General features: G+C 39.7%; 1 protein-coding gene across 1 annotated transcript in view; it reads right to left on the reverse strand.

Moving 5' to 3' along the window:
* Positions 1 to 24,439, reverse strand: part of MYO3B (myosin IIIB) — a 321,272-nt gene that overhangs the window by 15,805 nt on the left and 281,028 nt on the right. The window contains exons 32-34 of the mRNA XM_075180671.1: positions 22,713 to 22,819; positions 19,281 to 19,327; positions 16,789 to 16,953 (exon numbers count right to left, since the gene is read on the reverse strand). Coding sequence (XP_075036772.1) covers positions 16,824 to 16,953; positions 19,281 to 19,327; positions 22,713 to 22,819 — 284 coding nt within the window. The 3' untranslated portion in view covers positions 16,789 to 16,823. The remainder of the gene's footprint in view (positions 1 to 16,788; positions 16,954 to 19,280; positions 19,328 to 22,712; positions 22,820 to 24,439) is intronic.

A 24,439-nucleotide genomic window follows, 5' to 3' on the forward strand; every position in this document is an offset into this window, starting at 1 on the left:
CTATTGTTGAATGTTATTACTCTAGGGACAGGGGCACCTAAGTAAAAAAAAATATTTTATGGTGGTGCAGCTTTAAAGGATACTTTAAAATAAATAAATAAATTAAACAAACATATTTGCCAACCCCCTGTTCCAGTTTGGAGGTGGTTCCTGTTCCTGCACTGGGACAAATCTCTTCTGCAATGTGAGAAAATCAGATACAATCAGGCCTCAGGTAGTCCAATCTCAACCACAGGTCGCAGCAAAGCCATGTGACATCACTAGACCAACTAGATCAGGTTTTGTAGGCCGTTTCATCCGGGGTCCCCACAAAGCAGAGGAAAAGGGTGTCAGGGGGTGACCTTCACTAAATTGGAGAGTGGGTTTTAAGAAGTACTTTCTCAAATGAGTTGAAATAACTGTAATTATCCTAATGCTAACAGGTGCAAATTAGAAAGAGAATTGTTGATCTTAGTGGAGCCTGGTGATGTAGTATTCTCCAACTGATTCTAACACATATTACAAATTATATATTAATTAATCAGCAATCCCAGAAATCAGAAATATGAGACTTACACCTTTATTAAAGGCCCAAACATGCACTATAATCCATTATGAGTAGTTTAATAGTGTTCAATAAGATCATATTTTTATTGATCACTTCTTTTTTTTTACTTTTTATTTTTCTACTGATGGTCAAAAAATTTTCTTTTTTCTTTTTGTCTTTTTTTTACTGACATTAAATTTACTGATAACTCGCAACTATGTGCTGTGCACATCCCATAGCCGATTTCCGCACCTTAGCTGCTTCAAGAAACAGATCTGCTGAGCATGCCCGGCCGCAGCTCCTCCTCCCCGTAGTGGAACGTAAGACGCCAGGACTGGTCTCTGTGTGCTGACTCCAGGGGTGAGCGCAGAGAGCTGCCTATATATGATGTTATTAATACATGTGCTTAATGGTGATGTGTCAGTGTGTATACATGAAATTGGTGGCCCTACTGTGTGGCATATTAGTAACTGGGGGGACTACTTTGGCATTATATGATTTGGGGACATTAATGTGTGGCACACTATGAACTTAGGGCACTACTGTGTGGCGTACTAGGATTTGGGGGCACTGCTGTGTGGCATAATATGAATTGGTGGCACTACTGTGTGTGTGGTATACTATGATTTGGGGGCACTACTGTGTGGCATACTATGATTTGGGGGCACTACTGTGTGGCATACTATGATTTGGGGGCACTACTGTGTGGCATACTATGATTTGGGGGCAATACTGTATGGCATACTATGATTTGGGGGCATTACTGTGTGGCATACTATGAACTTAGGGCACTACTGTGTGGCATACTATGATTTGGAGGCACTACTGTGTGGCCTACTATGATTTGGAGGCACTACTGTGTGGCCTACTATGATTTGGGGACATTACTGTGTGGCATACTATGATTTAGGGACATTACTGTGTGGCATACTATGATCTGTGTGGCATACTATGATTTGGGAGCCTTTCTAGACACCCTCCCCCTAGGAGGTGATACACATGCCCTCCGGTGGCGAGCTGAGGCACAGTGTATGCCTCTCTAGGTTACCCAGTGTGCACACCCTAATGAAATATGCTGCACACGCCTATGCCTACACTGCAAGGGTAACACTGTTGAAAGGAACTAACATATAGGGCATGCCCACATGACTATACTTGTGTTCAGACAATGTTCAAACGACCTTGATTCAGACTAAATGGCAACCTCAGAGTCTCTGTTCAAGTGGTTCCCTACAAGTAGCTCTTTTCACCACATCAATTCATTTTGGTTTCAGAGGCAGAGCCGTGCTATGCCTCAATCAGACTCCTCTATTAGCTTGTGTGCAGTCAACTACTTAGTGATTTGATGGCTTTGGTTAGAAGCCAATTTTCCAACGTCTTAGTTTTCATTCTTATCTCCACGTGGCAACAGTAGATCAAAAGCAGTATATTAAAAATCACTGTGAAAGGAAGGCTTTAAAAAAAAAATGTTACATAAATTGCACTTAAATAGAGCCTATCAAAATGATTAACAATGCACAGCAGCTCAGACAGAACAGACGTATGAGCCGTGGATCCTGCGCCTCCCTCTACAACAATAAAAAGAGACCAACTAGTTCAACATTTACAACACTAACTTTTGGTAACCAGAGACAGAATAAAGGATAAATGTTTCACTGAATAATGGAAACATTAATTTTACCAATTTATTGGGGTATAATAAAACAAAAATATGGGGGGCTGCTTAGTAAAGGGTGAACATAGTATTCCTGTTTTTGCAGACAATAGGGTTCGTTTTTGCAATGGATAAACTGATTTAAAAAATACAAGTATTCTTAGGATAAAGCATTGTTTTACTACAGTAATATTTAATTAACAATAATTTGTCCCTTGAAGCGGTAAGTTAACTCTCGGCTGCTTAGACAATCATTTATTAATAAATGGTAATGGGGGTAGTTCACTAAGCGCTCAAAATACAATCATTGTTATAGTAAGGAGTGTAAAGTGGTATTGGCGTGTAGTGTCGGTACACTGAATAGATATGACATTTATTGATAAATGCAGGTGATAAGTGATTTTATTTATTACCGCAATAAGCAATGTGGAGTTTAATAATAAATACATTTTTGGAAAGCTTGCAGAACTAAAGACATTTTGCCCACAGTGGAGGCCATTTACAAAGCGCACCCTGACACACCTTGGTTTTGCACCAGTACGCACTTTAAGATGTACCCATACTCTCTACTCATGGAAGATGCCTTTGCAAACTAGACTCGCACTTCCGTGTGCGGAGAGGCAGGGCTTACTGGAAAGTGGGTGTGGCTGGGTGGATTGGGGCGGAGTTTGTGTGAAATGGGGAAGTGGTTTGCGTGGCGGGGCTTATTTTGTCCCAACAAATACATGTTTAAATGTTGGGAAGTGTGCACTTGGGGGGTAGCAAATAACTGCCGTCAACAGACAGCTAAAGTTGAAAACAAACAAGATGGACGACTGCTTTGAAGCAGCCACATTCTGGGATAACAATGAGAGAATGAACATGTGATGTACTGACAGATGCTCTCTGTGTTCACGAGAACGTTTTTGTGACATGAGCACAAAATGACACAGTAAGACATCAACCAGCATTCAACACAGGGTCCTTATTGGCTCTGAACGATCACCTGATGCAGTATAGATTTTAGCTGGATGTACAAGACAGAGAAGAGGGGGTGGTTGTTTTGTGTGTCAATAATACCACTTTCATACTGCCGCCCCGGCAATATCCCGGGTTTTTGAAGGTGGGTTTTTGCAGGGGCTCGGAGCGTCCCAGCTCAGAAACACCATTCATACTGCACTTCGGACCCGGGAATTTCCCGGGTTGACCCCATTCATACTGCACAAGTCTGTGCCTTGGCAATTTGTGGGAGTCATCACCAGAGCAGTTTTCATTGGCTGAAAGCTAGAATATGAAAAAATCTCTCTCTCTCTCTCTCTCTCTCTCTCTCTCTCTCTTTCCCCCCCCCCCTATGCAAAAACCCGGGTTGCACCATTCATAATGCAGGCGACCCGGGTCCGACCCGGGAATTACCCCTCGATAAATCCCGGGTTTTTAGACCCAGGATTTTTCACTTGTACCATTCATACTGCACCAAGACCCGGGTCGTTTCAGCTCGCCCGGCAAAAACCAGGGATTTTGGTGCAGTATGAATGGGGTATAACTGTACATTGAAATTAGGCTCTTACTCTGGGTGTACTAGTAGGCCTTGTACCCACTGGTATTTATCACATTCCTTTCACTAGCCTCTTTAACACAGGTAAAACCCACGTAAATGGGTGTAACGCTAGAAACCATTCTTTCTCACATCATCATCACCAGTTATTTATATAGCGCCACTAATTCCGCAGCGCTGTACAGAGAACTCATTCACATCAGTCCCTGCCCCATTGGAGCTTACAGTCTAAATTCCCTAACACACACACACACACAGAGATTAGGGTCAATTTTGATAGCAGCCAATTAACCTACTAGTATGTTTTTGGAATGTGGGAGGAAACCAGAGCACCCGGAGGAAACCCACGCAAACACAGGGAGAACATACAAACTCCACACAGATAAGGTCATGGTTGGGAATCGAACTCATGACCTCAGCACTGTGAGGCAGAAGGGCTAACCACTAAGCCACTGTGCTGCCCATGCACTTTGCTGCTGTTCCTAGCATATACTAGCATTAGGTATGTATATAACTAGATGATGATGATGGCTGCATTCTGTTTGTCTTACGTTTTCAGAGTGCATCTTGTTTTACCCATGTGCATTCATCGTAGGTACGTACACTGTGTACGCTTACAGTGAGCTTACTAAAATGCTAGTAACTAACATATTTGTGGTTGACATGCTTTTTCCCTCACAGTTTTACTAGCTTTAAAAAACACTAATGCAACATCACCTTAATATTAGACTATATGGTCAATTATAATGAAAAACAAACTTCATAAAAAAAAGTATAATAATGATATTAATTTCAATAATGCATTAATTATCCTTCAGAAATCCTTAGAATAAAATTGTCAGTCTTTAAAAGTATCCATAGAGCAAATAAAGTAAGCTGCAATTATTAAACTGTATTAGTAACGATAAAATCAGGTCTTAATGAGTATGGTCAACAGTTTAAAGTATTAATGTATTGATTATTAAAATAGTCCAGTTCAGATTAGTAAATTTTTATTAATTAGACTGATGTGCAGGAGGACAGAGGAAGCCTTGTATTTACATTTTAGTAGTCAACTTTAAATTTCAGTGTACAAATAAGCTATCAAGTATTTGTGTGTTACATGAAAAATCAGACAGTATTTAACTTATGTGCAAAACAGAAAACAAATTTTCACCTCTTGCATTGTAACATGGTTTTGTCCTGGAGACTGAAATAAGAAACTTCTTAATTTAAGTTCCTTAATGAATCAGGCCCCTGGTGTTCAAAATTAAATTTTTCAGAGGTCTCACAAGTGTCCGTCACTCCCATTACCAAAATACCTTTGTGGAGAAACATTAGACCAAATTCTGAAAGCATTGCACCGGCACGTAACGTTCACAAAGCCTAATCAGTAGATCATCCTGCCATTGGCTAATTAAGCTGGAAATTAGACATCAGCATCCCATCATGGACTAACCTGCTACATAGAATGTGTGAACGCACGGTGCTCACTGTGCGGCTTCAGTATAATTAGTGTTGAAGTCAATTGGATGAAGTCGTTCTAAATTAATAAATACCGATTGTAATGTTTTCCTATGTAATTGCAATTCGTAGGCGACGGCGTACTGTGGCTAATTACGCAATCTCATAGGAAAACACAGTAAATTAGTTTACATTCGCACCAACACTTGTAAATAGTTGACTTTTAATAAAGTTTCCAACTCACACACTTTTATTATTAGAGATTTATTACCTAATTTAGAGATTTATTATATAAAGGTAAATGTACATTAAAGATATTTATTGTTCAGGTTATAAGAAAAGTATTGTGTTTGGTCTTATATTAATCCACATTTCACCAGCAGGAATCTGGTATCATCAGAGAAGCGATCACACTTTGCAGTCACTAATTATGATTAATATAAGATCAATTTGCAAAGATACTCTGTTAATGGGTAAGTTTAAACCAGATTTTTGGCAGTTCCCTGAGACAGAACATGTACACAGTGGTTGGAGTGAGTTGCCCCCACCTTTGGTAAATTATCGTTTGAACTGACCTATGGCCTGCATTGTGCTGGACCATCATAACCCCTGAACCAATGAAGAACAATCTTAGTTTATCTTTGTGTACATTGTGACATTCTCACTGTTTTTTTCAGACCAAACTGTATTTAAACTGGTCACTGGTACAGTAACAGCCTCTTTGACCACAGACTTCAGCATTGAATGAATGTTACTGGATCCAGTGCGCAGCATATGTATAGGTTATACTTTGCTATATTTGTTTATTACTGTGGTCAGAAAGATGGGGCATACAACCCTAGGACCGCCTATTGTCCATCAGTGGTAAAGATAACACCATTAGTGTGATTAGCAATTTATAGTACATGTGAGGGTATACAATAAATAAACTGTAGAAACAACCTCCCATATTTTAAAAAGCTATTTCATTCTAATCAATATACTTTACCATATAATAATGTAAAAGTATTACTCCTAAATCATACAGGGCAATGTTCACCAGTCCAGCTGTTATTGCAAGATATATCCCATGATGCTCAACTAATAATGCATCATGGGAAATGTAGTTCAGTAAGACGTGTTATGTCTGTCTGACAGGTGGTGTATCATGTCACGTTGCTCACTGTTCTGCATAATGTGATATGTTTACCATATGCTATTTGACTTGAACTCGGTTATTTCCCTCCCATTTGGAATAATGGGTATTGGTGGCCACTTTATTTTTAGACAGGAAAGTTAATTCATGACAAACACAAACTTCTTTTCTTCCTTTTGATGTTAATAAAAGGCCTTTCAGAATAATGCTGCCTCAGTAATTTTGATGTCAGCCTAAATGTGCCTTTAATAAAAATTGTTCAACACTATCGGAGATGTCTTGTTTATCCCACACTAAAGCTGTCTGGATGTGATTACTTTTTAATAAAACTAAGGCCAGGGCTTTATAGTAGCAAAGCTAAAACAAAGACTTAAAACGAGCGCAATGTACAGCTGTGTCACAAAGGGGGCCGGGAGTAGAGCCTGAAATCTCGAGCTTGCTCCTGTTGTTGAAGTGTTTATTGGAAGATCATGAATGGGACATAGGAAACAAGGATGAAAGAGGAAAAAAAAACCCGAAAACTTGACATCGAAGAATACTTTGATCTCTTGATCCAGCCACTGCTGCAGGGCAGATTTTTAAGGATTGTTAGAAATACAAAAAAAGACCTCAAGATTTCAATTATTTCAGTACAGCATTATAATACGGTGTAAGTACTGCAAGATTATTCCAATTCAAAAGTAACATATGCAATTGTAAATCTAAGGTCAGCAAGAAGGAGGGGAACATTTCAGGTTGGCTGCAGATTTGGAAACCCCTTTGATGATAGTTAATTTGTGTGGATGAGATTTTGCAAGAAAAAAAGTCTTAATTTTTACTATTTTATTACTGGAGTTGCTATTGGTTTTACTGATGCTTCGCTCCATGAGTTTCACTGTACTGTGACTTTCCACAACTTTGCTTAGCACTGATAAGGTATCTATCATAATGTATAGGTGAAATACCTGCATTTTACTGCACCTTTACGTTACCATGGAAACTCGTGTATGTAATTTAAATCACTTCTGGTTTCCTCCACCTGTTCAGTAATCTCTGCTCATTTCCTCTTTCAGAATCTGCCTGTCAGCGACCTCATTAGCATATGGACACTCCATAGAACCACCTATTGTCAGGAGTTCACCACTGCCTGTACACAGAGCAGACTACAGGCACTTCTCACATTGTACCTCCCACTCTTAACAGTAAAATAAGTCCCTACAACCAGTGATGGGCAACAGGAGGCCCTAGGGCCACATGCGGCCCTCCAAGCCTTCACCTGTGGCCCGTAGCTCTTTCATGCTTTATTGTCAGATTTGCTTGTTAAAGTTTGTAACACGTGTGTACAATTCCTGCTGATATGTTATTACTGATAGGTGTCTCTTTCTTTGATTACATGTATTGTTGTAACTTATTACTGAGAAGCGGAGGGAAACAATAGTACATGATAAACATGATACAATGCAATCTATTGGCTCAAACATTACAATAGCTGATTTTCATTGTTATATGATACAACCCCAGGAAATGCACTGTTCTGCTCATGGACAGCGGTAACCCTGTAATCAAACGGGGAACATACAAACTCCACATAGATTGTGCCCTGGTTGGAACTGAATCTATGGCCCCAGGGCTGTGAAGCAGCAATACCACTCACTGTGCCATCGAATGATAATATACTTCACACTTGTTCATTGACAGGAATGAAGATAAAATCTCTGAACCATTTGAAGTCTAACAGCTGTATGTGCCATGCAGGTCCGTGGCCCTTGGGGTGGGTCATGTGGTGGTCTGCATGCAGTGATGAAGACACTCTAGTAATATGGCAGCTTGTAAGCATAAGTCAGCGAGAAGGCAGCACCAGGAATATAGCAGTGGATGCAGCGCTGGTAATATGGTAGCAGGAAGGCAGCACAAGGAATGTAGCAGTGGATGCAGTGCTGGTAATATTGTAGCAGGAAGGCAGCACCAGGAATATAGCAATGGATGCAGCGCAGGTAATATGGTAGCGAGAAGGCAGCACCAGGAATGTAGCAGTGGATGCAGCGCTGGTAATATGGTAGCAGGAAGGCAGCACCAGGAATATAGCAATGGATGCAGCGCAGGTAATATGGTAGCGAGAAGACAGCAACAGGAATATAGCAGTGGATGCAGCGCTGGTAATATGGTAGCAGGAAGGCAGCACAAGGAATGTAGCAGTGGATGCAGTGCTGGTAATATTGTAGCAGGAAGGCAGCACCAGGAATATAGCAATTGATGCAGCGCAGGTAATATGGTAGCGAGAAGGCAGCTACAGGAATATAGCAGCGGATACAGTGCTGTTTATATGGTATACTGTACATTCATAATTTACTATTTGTTGTTTGTTAACTTGTTATATACGCTTAATTAGTTTTAAATTATTTCAATTTACTTTATTTTTAAACATAGGATGCTGCGGAGGTTTGTACCAAGAGAGCTTTGAACATGGCCCAAGGACAATTTTTTTTCCTGGAAAACACATTCAACAATACTGTATTTTAAATACTTTACATTTGCTTATAATTACATCCAAAATACAGAAACATCTAAGTGATACTACTCCATTCACCATATATGCATAAATAGTATTTACTATTTAAATTTACTGCATAAAAGTAATACTGTCATGACATTTTATGCCTGTAACGCCCTAGTAACTACTTTCACTTTTGTGATAGAACATAACAAGGTGTCAGAATAAATGCTGCTTGTCAGTCAGCAAAAATATTTGCAAAAGTTGGCAGCTGTGATACAGAGCAAGAGAAAAGATATTGCTCAATTGGACATATATTGTATACTCAGGGGCAGATTGGGCTGAGGGGCCCCCGGGGCCGGTCCCTTAGTGGCCTACCTTGGGCTGGGTCACTGGGCCACCTGCAATGTTTTTTTCCTTTAAAATGTTCCTAATAGGCCGCTGAGTCGAGACTTACCCCCCCTTCCCCCCCATCCCGGCTAAAATTTGTCAGCCCTCCCCGTGTATACTGTACATAATAAACATACATGTCAACTTTTCAAAAGTTGAAAACGGGGGAGAAGTCATGTGACAGGCTGTAGAAGGGGGCAGTGGTGGCGGTTTTTGCATCACCATAGCCCCGCCCCCAAATAAAATGACAAAATTCATGGCATTGAATAGCGGGGCTTAATGAAGTGATTAAACCCGCCCCCGCCATTCAATGCCGTGAATTTCGGCAAATCAAGGAGAGTAGGCAAGTATGCATAATAAATGATAATGAAAGTTACATCCGACATACAGAATAAAATAAATACTGTGTAGACGTGCATACACGAAGAGAACTTCTAGAATATAAAACAGTAGACGTGTACAACACGGTTATCTATATAAGTAGAGTAAGTGTGGATAAAGGTATATACATCACACAAAATACAGTCCTTAAAATGATATCCACCATACATAGGAGGATAAGTGATATAGTGCAATTGTGTCCATACGCACACAATATGGAGATATAGAATTACTTCTAGTACACAATACAACAGATGTCTAGGTGCACATAAGGAAAATGTATTTACTTAGAGAAAATACAACCAAAATGTAAAATGTAGCAAAGTTCAGGATGTTAAGTTAAAATTCAAATGTTGCTTAGGAATGGTTCTGTATTCTGATCTCACTGCTCCCCTGATGCCTCTCACAGTCCAGCTGCTCAACAATAAGGGCTGGCCTGTGTCAAACAGTCATTGCTGCTGCTTCTCATTTGCATGGGACAGGATGGACCCCACACTACGGGTATGTAATAGAATTTATCTTAAAGCAGAAATGCCACACAGAATGTTTTTCTCTCTAAATAGCAAGTTTAGTGCTTTTTAAAGCATACATCATTGTTATTAGCTGTCCTCCTGCAAATCATTATCTTCTTTTCAAAATCTCTGTGGGGGGGCATCCTGCATGGCTGCCAGACACATACACTTACTGCTCTCAATGTGTCAGGACTAGGAGGGGGAGGATCTTACAGTCCAACGTACAGACAGAGCTCAGAGGGACATTCCAAAGCCTCTCTGCTCACTACATCATTTGCCATGTGACTATGGTTGCCATTGTAGTCACATTCACTTGTGGAAAATCGGCAGAATTCTAAATGATTTGCAGCAGCCTGAAGAAACAAATCAAAGCAAAATGGCAATTACCAAGATTTCCCTATAGCCTGGCAGCGTGATTTATGTTAAAAAAAAAAAAATCACGCCTTTTTTAATGGTATCGTGCCTTCACATACTGACCTACGATGAATACAAATTGTTATGTTTTGGGTGGACTTCCTCTTTAAATCAAATTGCTAAATACTGAAACACTATGACATACAGAATAAGATAAGTGAAATGGTGCAGTTGGTTTTATATTTAGAAAAAGAATAGATACTGAGACTTACACACTGCTAACGATGAATATATCCAACATAAAGAGCATGAGAAGTGATGTCATTGTCCTTACATACTGAATAGAAACAGATACAATGGCTTCCAGCAAATAAAACAACACAGGTGGTACTGTACAGATGCACAAAACTAAGAATTTATTTAATCTATTTGCTAAAAGCTTATTTCTTCCTTCTCAGTGATGGTCAGTATACAAGAAAAAAGAATGGCGACAGGTTCAGACACGACAGCCACTCCACCTTCACCCTCAGTATCGCTTGTTCAGTCCACCCTTTTACTATACATTAGGGCCTGATTCATTAGTGATTTTATCTGCCGTTTTTTGCTTATCTTAAGCAAATCCACTCTGTGCATGCTCAGAAAAGGGAGATAAGAATCAAAATCCACTGCGTTAGTGAAGAATTTCTTAAGTTAAGATGAAAATCCATCTTAACTTCACTCTTATCTCCCTGATTCTTCTTAAAATAAACATCTTAACTTTTGCACAAGATAAGATCACTAATGAATCAGGCCCTTAGTTCTGATTTTAATGAAAACATAATGAGTGACAAAGATTGTCATGACCCTTTTAATAAACCACGTGGAGCTGATTTTCAAAAACATGGGAATATGAACATTAATGGGGTGGGGTTTTAAGGAAGCAGGTTTTTAAATTAAGGAGGAGTTTATGTTTCCGTATAGCATTTTAGCCAGACGTGAAATGGGAGAGGGCGCTACAAGTGTATTAGCCTATGGTGGCCTGGACCCTTAATCAGGCCCTGGCTATTGCTTAATTGATTGCCAGAGCCATCATATACAAATATACCAGTCATTTACATACATAGGTACATATGTATTTACTAAACAAAGTGCAAATGTGCAAAAACAAGTAACAAACAATTACACACTTACTTTGTCTAACTTGCACTAGATTAATCAAAGGGATTTCCTAATTGGTTGCTATGGATTAATGTATATGTGTCAACAGTTCCTGAATTCCAGGGACAGTGCCAGGTTTTTAAGACTGTCCCTAGAAAGATCCCTATGTTTCAGTATTGAACAATTGCACTATAATGGTCTCTTTATTATGTATATGCAGTTCTTACCATTCCTTATTTATCTCTGGGTTTAAGAAGTTAATATTTATTGAAGAAGAGTATTTAAAATACAAAAAGTATGTAACATTCAAGTCTTGTAATCATGACGTGATGGGATTGTAGTTCTTTATGGTGATATGACCAGTGTTGTGCTATAATTCAGGCTTTCCCAAACCCAGTCATCAGGGCTCGCTAACAGTGCAGGTTTTCCTTATCTCCTTGTTGGAGCACAGGTGTATTCATTACTGACTGACACATTGTAACAGATCCACAGGTGGTCCTAATTATGTCACATGTGATCCGGAAAACCTGCACTGTTGGGGAGCCCTGAGGACTGGGTTTGGGGAACCCTGGCTTATATGGATGGATCAATAACAGTCTCCCTGGAAACTATTATAAAATGTTGTTAACTTTATTATTGTACATTTGAACTTTTTGAATAAATAAACTCCAATGTCTGCAAAATATATATACACCTTAAAAAATGCTTCTATACAATTAGTTTCACCATAAATACTGCTCCTGAGACAACCCCATTCAGCATGGTTGCCAACCATCAGTAAATTTACTGACAGTCAGCAAACAAGTCGTCACATTTTCAGTGACAAAAAATAGGGATCATATACAAAATATGACACCCTTTTTAAATACTAAATTACAAATAGCATTTACCAAACCACCTATTAGGTATGTTGGAATCCGTATTTATAATTCTTGACCCCTTTGTCCTCTAGATACTAATTACTTCCCTTTGTGGCACATTTCAGAATGAAATACGTTTATATCAGTACACAAACTAGAGATGCTTACTGACCCCCGTGTTTTGGTTTTGGATCTGGATTACCGTCGTGTTTTGGTTTTGGTTTTGCCAAACCGCCGTTGTGTGTTTTGGTTTTGTTTTGCAATTTTGTTTAAAAATCAATGTTTTTGGGCATAAATAAATAATTTAGTGCTCCACCTGTTTCTTGGATAAGTAAGGTAATTCTAAAGCTAATAAATTAGGAAGAAAACAGTTTAATACCTGGTAGGCCGTCCTTAATTCTGCACACAAACCTGGTCGTATTCCTCTTAATCTTTGCCTATTAGCAATGCAGCCATCGTCTTTGGGTGTATATTACACCCTCCACATGTAGTTGAATAGAAAAAAAGCAGCCTGCATAGACTGTAGAATTAGAAAGTAAAAATAAATGGACCAAGGTAGTTTGGTGGCTATCTATGCCCCCCCCCCACCCCCCACCCTCCACTTGTAGTTGAATAGAAAAAAAGCAGCCTGCATAGACTGTAGAATTATAAAGTAAAAATAAATGGACCAAGGTAGTTTGGTGGCTATATATGCCCCCCCTCCACTTGTAGTTGAATAGAAAAAAAGCAGCCTGCATAGACTGTAGAATTAGAAAGTAAAAATAAATGGACCAAGGTAGTTTGGTGGCTATATATGCCCCCCCCTGCCCTCCACTTGTAGTTGAATAGAAAAAAAGCAGCCTGCATAGACTGCAGAATTAGAAAGTAAAAATAAATGGACCAAGGTAGTTTGGTATCTGTCTGCATCAGACCCCCTCTCCACTAGGAGTAAAATAGAAAACTATTCAGCCGTTATAGAGTCTAGAATATAAATAGAAATTGAGAAAGGCAATTTGGTATCTGTCTGCATCATAATCATCATTAGTGCCCTCGTCGGCTACCCAAATCTCCCCCTCATCCTCTTCTAATTCCAAAGTGTCATCTTCACTTGGTGTATCACCGGCTACACTCGGGCTGTTCAGGCACACATCAGCAGAACTGCTGAAAGTGCCCTTCTTTATGGGTACATTATCAGAATGCTCACGATTAGCCATACCACTGGTAGATGGACTCTCCACAGGGATTGGTGTCATTTCTGATTCAGAGCAAACATTATCCTCTAATGCCTTACTGTTATCTTGCAGCTCGGCTTTGACACGTAACAGTAGTTGTGCACCACTTGTAGGCTCGGTAACATTTTTGGATCTGCTACTAATAAAGAAAGGTGAAGGCCTCATTCTCTCTTTGCCACTGCGTGTGTAGAATGGCATGTTGGCAATTTTTTTTTTATCGGCACTTAACTTTTCCTCAGCTACACTTCTTTTGCGCTTCAACACAGTAAATTTGTTTTGGTGTGTGTTTTTTTGACTGATTTCAAAAGACTGTGTAGTTTGACATCGCCTTTCCCAGATGACGTACTGGGAACACTACCATCAGGACTGGTGACAGAACCTGGTTGCTGATTCTGCTCATATGTGGACTGCTTTGAATCAATTATGAGGCCAAAGCACATGTAGTGCTACAAATTGTTTTAGATACTGCTGACAAATATGACTTTTGACAGCCAGAAAAATTAATACAAAAGAATGGGGGACACCCCAAAAGCACTTGGGAGTGCTAAAAATTATTTTTAGATACGGCTGACAAATATGACTTTTGACAGCCAGAAAAATTAATACAAAAGAATGGGGGACACCCCAAAAGCACTTGGGAGTGCTAAAAATTATTTTTTGAGACTGCTGACAAATAGGACTTTTGACAGCCAGAAATATTAATGCAAAAGAATGGGGGACACCCCAAAAGCACTTGTAGTGCCATATATTGAAAAAAAAAGACTCCTCTATCCTCCTCTCTTGTCTATCAATTGTTATCAGAATTGTTATCACAATTGTTATCACAATTGTTATCACAATTGGATGAAGAATAAGGTATATTCTCTGTCCCTGCTCTAATCAGCCTGTGACTACACCCTGCTCTGTCCCTCTGTCAAATGGCGATGGATTGCTGTGGAGGCAGGTATTTAAAATTTTCAATTATCGATAGAACCGAGCCCCGAGATCCGACGACATCACAATGATGTTTGGCCTCCATTTGGAATCCAAGCGGGCGGGAGAGTACCAAGCCTGCTCGGCTCGGTACTTGGATAGGCAAAGTTCGGGTGGGTTCGGTTCTCGGGGGACTGAGCCCGCCCATCTCTACAAACACTGACATGTTTTGGAAGATTTTAGTAAAACTTATTTTCAATGGTTGGCGATCCTGCACCCCCTTCTAACTCATTGTAAGTCAACGTAGTAAATGGAAATGGAAAACAGAAGTTGAAAATAGAAGCACTCCAGGTATAAATGGGTTATCACAGAATGTAAAGATAAAAAAACTTTATTGAAAAGTATTAAAATATTAGTTGCCGACTAAGAAAAATGAGCGAATTCATTAAAAAATATAGTGTTGAGGTAAAGAGAGAGTAATAAAATAATGTAGTAGACCCTGTGGTGGGACTGATCATACCCCATATCATGGACCTGCTAATAATATGCCTTACATAACATTTGGACAAACCTATGTCCTGTTTATATTCATCTAATGCAAACATTTCTGGGTCCTGCAATTGTGTTTGTTACATACAAACTATAAATGGTAACAATGTTGCACTGATTGGTATATATTCAGTTGATTCTTAAGTTATTTACTCTTATATGTCCTTCATTGGTATAATGTATCCATTTCCAACCAAGAACAAAGAACCAAGAACAAAGATATTGTCTGTATTTATTAGCTATACAGTCCAATAATAGTTAGCAGGATGCTGCCACATTAGTGATATGTAATTCCTTTTCTATGGCTGATCATAGGAGTTTCCATATGTAGACAGCGCGATAATATTGAAGGCATCTGTCTATAAGTAATGGGTGTCATGTGGCTTAATCTAAATAGCGGTCTTCACCTTAATAATTCTTGTTAAACTAGGAAAGGTTAATGACATATTATTGCGCTAGATCGTATAGCTAAACGAGGTATCTAGCGTCTGAACGCCGTGAGCAGTCCCACTCACTTCCGGGTCTGACGTCACCCACTTATTTTCAATGGTTGGCGATCCTGCACCCCCTTCTAACTCAATGTAAGTCAACCCTTGGGCAGAGTAATGCTCCCCAGGGGCAGGCTGGGTTGGGGGGCAAAGGGGCATCTACCTCCCAGGCCGGGACCTTAGTGGGCTACCGTGGGCTGGGTCACTGGCCATCTGCATTTTTTTCCTTTAAAATGTTCCTAATAGGCTGCTGAGTAGAGTCCTGTCCCCCCAGGGCTAAAATATGCCAGCACTCCCCTGATGCTCCCATATGCTTACATTAAAACACCACCATATTGTAAATATACCTAAAAGACCAAAATTGCTTATTTTTATTTTGGTAAAGTCCCGTCGTCATGAATTAAAATGTTATTATTCAGTTGTATACTACTATTACTATAATTACTTTTTATTGTTTGTTTTCCTCTTACTTCTCCTTTTGCTTTTAGCCTCTCACTAACGCCCATCACTTTCTCTGCCATGGTAGATTCTACTGACACAAAAAAACAAAAACGCAACATTTCTTCTGTATTTTTCTCACCGTCACATTTCCTTATTCACATTTTTGGACTTACTGTTTAGAAATATAGGACTAATTGTTTTCAATATAGATTAAATACAAAAAAATGCACCAATTATCTGTACGGCCTGCTCAGTTTTTTTTTATTTCTCACATGAGGAAAAATGTTCCACAATGTGTAAGTGGGGAGAGAACAATATTGTGTTATGTAAAGATGAAAAGCACGTTTGATAGGCCAGCGAAACCATAGTATACATCCCCGGGTTACCACAAACATACAAGATTGGAGGATATTCCTAATTAAACTGAAGTTACTTAATCCCAAAATCTGTCATTCTGATTGAGCAGCGTGTAAAAAGGGCCATAGAGTTATTTACTAATTTAGGAATAAACTTGCACAGTGTATTAGCCCAAAGCCACCAATTAGACACCGTCTTTCATTAGTCTACCTCGCATAAGACTCATCAAGGTTAAGCTATCTATTAGGACGAAGAAATAGACCAGTCCATCAAGTTACAAATTGTGTATTGGTCTAGAAGGCAGCAAAACAAAACACTTTCATGAACTGTATATGACTATATTTCAGCTATAGGATACATGAGCTTACGCTTGCTCAAACATAATCTGTACAGAAAACACGATTATCCCTGCAGTAAGCATAAAACACTCTTACCCATTTTGAAGCAGTCTGGATTAACGTACAGAACTTTAGTTAGAGGCAAAAAAAAATCCTTGCTGTGCCAAAGGGGAGCAGACGGATAGATCCTCCTCAGGGATTGAGTCAGCGGCTGATAATAGTTTGTAATATTCGTCCTCTCCATCTAAAACTTTGACTTGGCTATAACAGACAAGGAACATGTAGTAAGAAACCAGCAGGGGAAATTAGTCTACAAGTGAACAATACCTTACTGTAAATAACACATGTTTCTGTGTAAAAAATGTTTACTTGACTTGGCTACTTTGTTTGTACATTATTTATAAATAGTCATCTTCCATTGATATTAACTTATTAAGCCATTCCCCTGATCCACCTAACACTGCCCTATCACCTCCATTCATCACAAGGACACGCCCATTTTGCTGGCCCCGACTGTAGAGTGGTCACCCAAATAGGACTTTGCACTGGGCTATAGGCTCTGCATTTTACTGTTTTCTTAAGAATACGGGCTCCTTATTATTCTGTTGTCACCTGAATGTGGGCGATGTGGGGACTGGTGACATGTATAGTTGTATGTAATTATTGACTGTGGCACATGAAGGGCTATGTACTGGCAGTATATATGGAGCTACTGACTATCTGTGGGCATGGGATTCTATATTGCAGTGTGTATTGGCTCTATAGAGACATGTGAATCTATATTGAGTTATGCCGGCTATGTTGTACAATGTAAGGTTATATGGAGGTATACTGATCATATATTATTCATATGAGAAGCTATTGGGAGGCATATGAACAGATTGGACTAACATTTCTTTTGTGTATTAAATATTTACATTTTAGAAGTTTAAAAAAAATGTATATATAGTTTTTACTTTAGCCAACTTGTGTCACCTCTGTGCTTCACTAAATACTTCTTTCACAATAGAGTGCGACGTGGTGTTTAGCATATGCTGTAAAATTTTGGAAGCTCACTGTATGTGCAATAATGCTGTGCCAAAATAGTATTGCAGTGTTCAATGTACTACATATATATCTTTTTCCTTAACAGTATTATGATTTAAGTGTTTGAGCTAATGTACTTTTTATCCATTGCAGTTTATTTTTATGCAGAAAGCTTTTTGCTGGAGAAGATCTTCTCTGAGCGAGACACAGCTTGCAGATGAAGTTAGAGAATTCCACCTAGGCTATGTCTACTTACAGTTACATAGAATATATGATTTAGAATCTGCCAATGACTGTAGCATTTGTGAGACAGTGCTCGAGAAGGTACAGCTCACTGTTGTTGGGGTTAGTGTCTGTCCTGTATCACTCAGCTGCGATGCATGTATTCTGGGCCTGATTATCCAATAGGCAGACTAGGCTGCAGTTTAGGATGGGAGCCAGAATTTTTGGGGGTGCAAATTGAGACAGGGAGAGGCATAAACTAAAATTCATTTTAAAATATAAGAGAATACTTTTTCTCCAAAGTAAAGGGAAAACATGACAGAAACATGTAGTATTGTTTTAATCTGTATGTATTTCCATGGTAACGGCTGAAGACAATGAGTCATTCTTCGGCAGGCGCTTGAGGATGAGCGAATAGGAGAGACAAGGATGGCGTCAGGCATGACAGTCTAACCCCCATTCACATCTTCAGTAGTGCTCGTTCACCCCTCTGGTATGCTATACACTTCAAAGTTTCAAAAACAAAGGAACATAACCATTGGTGCCGGGTGGGTGGTGAAGGAGGATGGATTTTAAATTAAGGACGAGTTGGTTTTTACCTACTACGCATTGGCCTGGCGTGGAAGATGAGGGGCGCTATGAGTGTATTAGTTTATTGCGGCCTGAACCATTAATCTGGCCTTGTATGTATTTGTTAAACTGTTCAGGTAACTGATTTTTTTCACCGTAATAAATACATTTCTGATCACCTCAATGGGGCTCACAATGATAAATAGCCCCATAGAGAGCTATACTAGATTATCACAGAGTTAAAGCAGTTGGTAGAGATAGGTGTAGGGTAATGCCTGTACTAATGTATGGAGAGCCCATATGTTCTTTCAGATACGTTTGAGTGCAGTACATTAAATTAATTAACAAAGAAACTTAGCTATGCAGTTGACCCCCACAAATTCAATATTTCAGTCAAGTAAAATAAAATTGTTTAGATAAGTTAGCCTACCACTTTTTATGTTAACAACCCAGTTGAGTAGTAAGGATCATTAAATCGGTAGCTGAGACAAGTGCTGCTCTATCTGTGGTTTGTTAGAGGCAAAGTGGGTCAACGCCTGGCTAACCCTTACATAGGAAGTCAGATTGAGGTAGTGCACACTCTTGTCTCATATATATATATGCAAATTCTCAAATTCTTTACTGCTTCTCAAGTGGTTATCTTTGTACTTGTTAGTAGAAAGCCAGATACACATCCCGGGGCCGATATTAAACAATTTTATTTTTCAAGAATTTTCCATTTCACAAAAGGACTTCTGTTTACAGTTGTTAAAATCAGGATAGATATTTACCCAAGTTTTCTCGGCTTCCTCTTGCTCCCTTGATATTCTAGAGTTCCCTGCGGGAAGGACCAAGAACACGATTTCAGAAGCTAAGCAGGGAGTCGTTAATTTTTAATTCAAAGTGATTTTGTGTTGAATGCAAGCAGATGCTGATAATATCACAAGTCAAAGCATAATTTTTTTGATCAAAGGGCTCAAGTGAGTCTGATGAAGCATGCATGTTGGTTTTCTTTGATAAACCACATCAATTATTCACTGTGAAAGGAGACATCCTGATATGAAAGCAACTGATAAAGGGCATAGGCACATGTTCAGCCAGCGCTGTGTTAAGAGAGGGGATGGAGAGATGGGCTGTTACAATGAAGGAAGGAGGGAAAGGTTGGACAAGTATTAAGAGGAGCAATCAGGGAGCTTCAGGGTCAACAAATAATCAAGAAAAATGAAGATTACTTAAGTGAAGGGCTTCATGACTCTCCCAGCATGCATATGATTAATGGGAGATGGGAACAATATAACCAGAGACAAAACAGGTTCAATAATACCAAGGTGATGGTACAACAAGATGTCAGGGGACGTCAACAAATTCATAAATACATATATAAAATGTTAGTAAAACATTAAGGATCCATCTTCTGAGGGTTGGGGTTACTAGTTCTCTGTACTTAATGTTTGAAGAGCACTTTTAATGGAAGTATACATCATCCCTGCCTGTTGTTCAGTACAACTAGTCCCACTCCTGGTAACACTGGCCTGATTTATTAACAAAAGTTAAGCAAAAGTAAGCAAAGCAGGCAAAACCATGTTGCATTGGAGGTGGAGGTAAATTTAAAATGTTATGGCAGATTTATAGTTGGGGTAGGGCATGTCCTAGATCAACTTTAAATTTCAGTGTACAAATAAAGCTAGCAAGTATTTGTGTGCTACATGAAAAAACAGCCAGTATTTTTAATTATGTGCAAAATACTAAACTAATTTGCACCCCTTACATTGTAACATGGTTTTGTCCAGAAAACTTGAGTGAGAAAACTTACTCAATTTTTTGCTTAACTTTCCTTGAATGAATCAGGCTCACTATCTTTATTCTACTGCTAATCCTGGAACTGTTGTAAATATATCGTTTTACTTACAAATTTGGCGCATTTAAATATCTTACATATTTTCAGAAGGCACATCACCACTCCCACCTGTGGGCAGGTCTGAGGGGCATATGAAGAGGTGTGAGGGGCATATAAACAGGTGTGAGGGCATATGAGGAGGTGCGAGGGGCATATAAAGAGGTGTGAGGGGCATATGAAGAAGTGTGAAGGGCATATGAAGAGGTGTGAGGGGCATATGAAGAGATGTGATGGGCATATGAAGAGGTGTGAGGGGCATATGAAGAGGTGTGTGGGGCATATGAAGAGGTGTGAGGGTCATATGAAGAGGTATGAGGGGCATATAAAGAGGTGTGAGCGGCATGTGAAGAGGTGTGAGGGGCATATAAAGAGGTGTGAGGGGCATATGAAGAGGTGTGAGGGGCATATAAAGAGATATGAGGGGCATATGAAGAGGTGTGAGGGGCATATGAAGAGGTATGAGGGGCATATAAAGAGGTGTGAGGGACATATGAAGAGGTGTGAGGAGCATATGTAGAGGTGTGAAGGGCATATAAAGAGGTGTGAAGGGCATATAAAGAGGTGAGAGGGGCATATAAAGAGGTGTGAGGGGCATATAAAGAGGTGTGAGCGCCATGTGAAGAGGTGTGAGGGGCATATAAAGAGATATGAGGGGCATACGAAGAGGTGTGAGGGGCATATGAAGAAGTGTGAGGGGCATATGAAGAAGTGTGAGGGGCATATGAAGAGGTGTGAGGGGCATATGAAGAGGTGTGAGGGGCATATTAAGAGGTGTGAGGGGCATATGAAGAGGTGTGAGGGGCATATGAAGAGGTATGAGGGGCATATAAAGAGGTATGAGGGGCATATAAAGAGGTGTGAGGGGCATATAAAGAGGTGTGAGGGGCATATGAAGAGCTGTGAAAGCATATAAAAAGGTGTGAGGGGCATATGAAGAGGTGTGAGGGGAATATGAAAAGGTGTGAGGGGTATACAAAGAGATATGAGGGGCATGTGAAGAGGTGTGAGGGGCTAATGAAGAGGTATGAGGGGCATATAAAGAGGTGTGAGGAGCATATTAAGAGGTGTGAGGGGCATATGAAGAAGTGTGAGGGACATATGAAGAGGTGTGAGGGGCATATGAAGAGGTGTGGGGTGCGTATAAAGAGGTGTGTGGGGCATATGAAGAGGTGTGAGGGGCATATAAAGAGGTGTGAGGGGCATATAAAGAGGTGTGAGGGGCATATGAAGAGGTGTGAGGGGCATATGAAGAGGTGTGAGGGGCATATAAACAGGTGTGAGGGCATATGAGGAGGTGTGAGGGGCATATGAAGAGGTGTGGGGCATATGAAGAGGTATGAGGGGCATATGAAGAGGTGTGAGGGGCATATGAAGAGGTGTGAGGGGCATATGAAGAGGTATGAGGGGCATATAAACAGGTGTGAGGGCATATGAAGAGGTATGAGGGCATATGAGGAGGTGTGAGGGGCATATGAGGAGGTGTGAGGGGCATATGAAGAGGTGTGAGGGGCATGCCTCTTTGTGGTATCTGTAGATATTTTTAATCTAGACTGGTTGGCCACCTATGACCTAATGTATCTGCTTAATGTGTTCCTGATTGTTGTTCAACCATTGCTGTGTGATTCCTGCTCCTCTCACAGTAAAGGTCACAGGGAATTTTCCTGTCTCCTCAATACTGACTGAACAGTGCCTGTTACAATTACCTTACATCGGCTGCTTGATTATTAAATGCAGTGAAATGTTGTTACACAGGGAACCATAATGTGACTGGCATTCAGAACTGGAAGGAACATGGACAATGGTTTGTGGTGCATGATGGGACAGATGCAGTTTGAGCCTTTGGATATATGAACACACTGGAGAGAGTCTATGTAGGGTAAGCATGGTTATCATGTGGAAAGGAAAGTCAATCTCAGTCTGGCTGGTTACCAAGATGTATGTATAAACGTTATAAATAGACGTGCTTTTGACATCACAATTTTCTAGCACCAGCTTGACTGAAGCATATGGCTATAACTCGTTGTGCAGTTGTTGTCAATTAGGTGCTTGGATTGGCTACATGTGGACATGCAAAAGTTTGCTGAGCTACTTTTTTTTGTGCTGCTTTTAACATTCTAATACTTTAATTTGTGAGGTTTAACCACACCCACTTCATCTCCTACTTACCCATCCCCAGTTTTGCAGAATGAATGCAAGAGATGCTCTGACTATAGGCAGACAACACCAATGTTACTTTTTAGAATTAGATCTGTCAGCTGCTCTGCACCAAGACACGAGTATCTTTCACCAGTCACCTCTATCAAACTAGTATTGGACACACACTCACATTAATCTGGTTGTAGTACAAGCTGTCCTCAGGGCTACTCAGGGTTTTGGGCTGTTGACATCGCCTTCGTGTTGTCCTCATCTTCTTCTCCAGGAACTTCTCTGAACCTGCCACGAGAATATAGACTCATGCACTGTTGAAATATTTATATCACATAATCATAACTGTTGTCTTCTGTAACAGTAAAAAGGTATAATTCATGGTATGCTAAATTTTGTCCTATGAAACGCTGCAATGAAAAAAGATTGCCGGGGCCTTGTAAAAATCGAAGGAAAAATCAGTTTTTTGCGCATAAGCTAAATGGGCAGTCTAAAGGATGCAATTGGTCTGTACTGTGAACAGTTTATTCTTCCTGTTAAAGGGATAGAAACCTCGGGCCTGATTCATTAAGGATCTTAAATTAAGAAGTATCTTATTTCACTCTCCTGGACAAAACCATGTTACAATGCAAGGGGTGCAAACTAGTTTTCTGTTTTGCACATAAATACGTTAAATACTGACTGTTTTTTCATGTAACAAACAAATACTTGATAGCTTATTTGTACACTGAAATTTAAAGTTGATATTTGTGTGCTACATAAGAAAACAGTCAGTATTTAACAGGAGACTGAAATAAGATACATCTTCATTTAAGATCCTTAATGAATCAGGCCCCTAGAATCTAATTTTTAAATATGAAAATAAAATTTCAAACACTAAGGGGGAATTCAATTAGCTGCGAGTGTCTTGCCACCATTCTGGAGACACTGAAGATTTTGATAACAATCTCACTCATTTTTCTTAGTGCCCCAAAGAGTTGCTAGAAAAAATGAGTGGAGACTTCTACCGTAGTAACTGAGAAAGTGCGCAGCCACGATGTTCTGAGGAACTAATCTCCCCTAAGGGGGAGATTCAATTGGCTGCTCTGTGCAGCCGGATATCACTGAAATATCAGTCTGCGCACATTATGATCATTACAGTAGAGAATCTCTGCCATGGGGTGCAAGGGAAAATGAGTGGAGATTTCAGTTCCACCATTGGCACAATGTGTCCCCGCGGACTGTTCCAGAGTCACACCGCTCTGAATTGAATCTCTTCCTAAACTGGAAATGTAAATTTTCCCAAACCTACACAGAGTGTAATATGTGTTACATCATCAAGCTTATAATCTAGGTGGTTCTCTGCATTGTTTTCCATACACATACATGAAAAATGGATGCCCCAAGGAATAAAGATGACCTTAAAACGCTTTAGCTATAACAAGTTCCTCAAACCTCCATACATTTGTGCATATACTTACTAACTCATTTATATAGAGCAACTTTCATTGCTAATGTGATTTTTCTTTACATCAATAGCTAAATGAACATTTCTGCAGATGGCCTCAAAGTAAAAGCTGACTAATGTAATGTAATCTAATGTAATATAGATTTCCAATCTTTTCTGAATCGGAAAATCGGGATTGTTGTGGGAAAATCAGGTCTGTTATTGGAAAATCAGGAGACATGAGGGTCTAAAGTTATTATCTAGGCTGATGTAAAGAAGGAAGAGAAATGTGTTTTTCCTATTGCATCAGGCCCAGCTGGAAGTTGAGGCCCTTATGTGTTACTAAAGCATTTAACTCACTAACATGCTATAAATTATTTGTTAGAGAGGAAAGGAAGTATGGAAAAGAGCCTCCCTAATACAGTGAATATCCAATTAAAAAAATAACAATGGTCATTAAGTACACTCCTGTACTTAATGAC

The sequence above is a fragment of the Mixophyes fleayi genome, chromosome 7, assembly GCF_038048845.1.
Source record: "Mixophyes fleayi isolate aMixFle1 chromosome 7, aMixFle1.hap1, whole genome shotgun sequence".
NCBI classification, from domain to species: Eukaryota; Metazoa; Chordata; class Amphibia; order Anura; family Limnodynastidae; genus Mixophyes; species Mixophyes fleayi.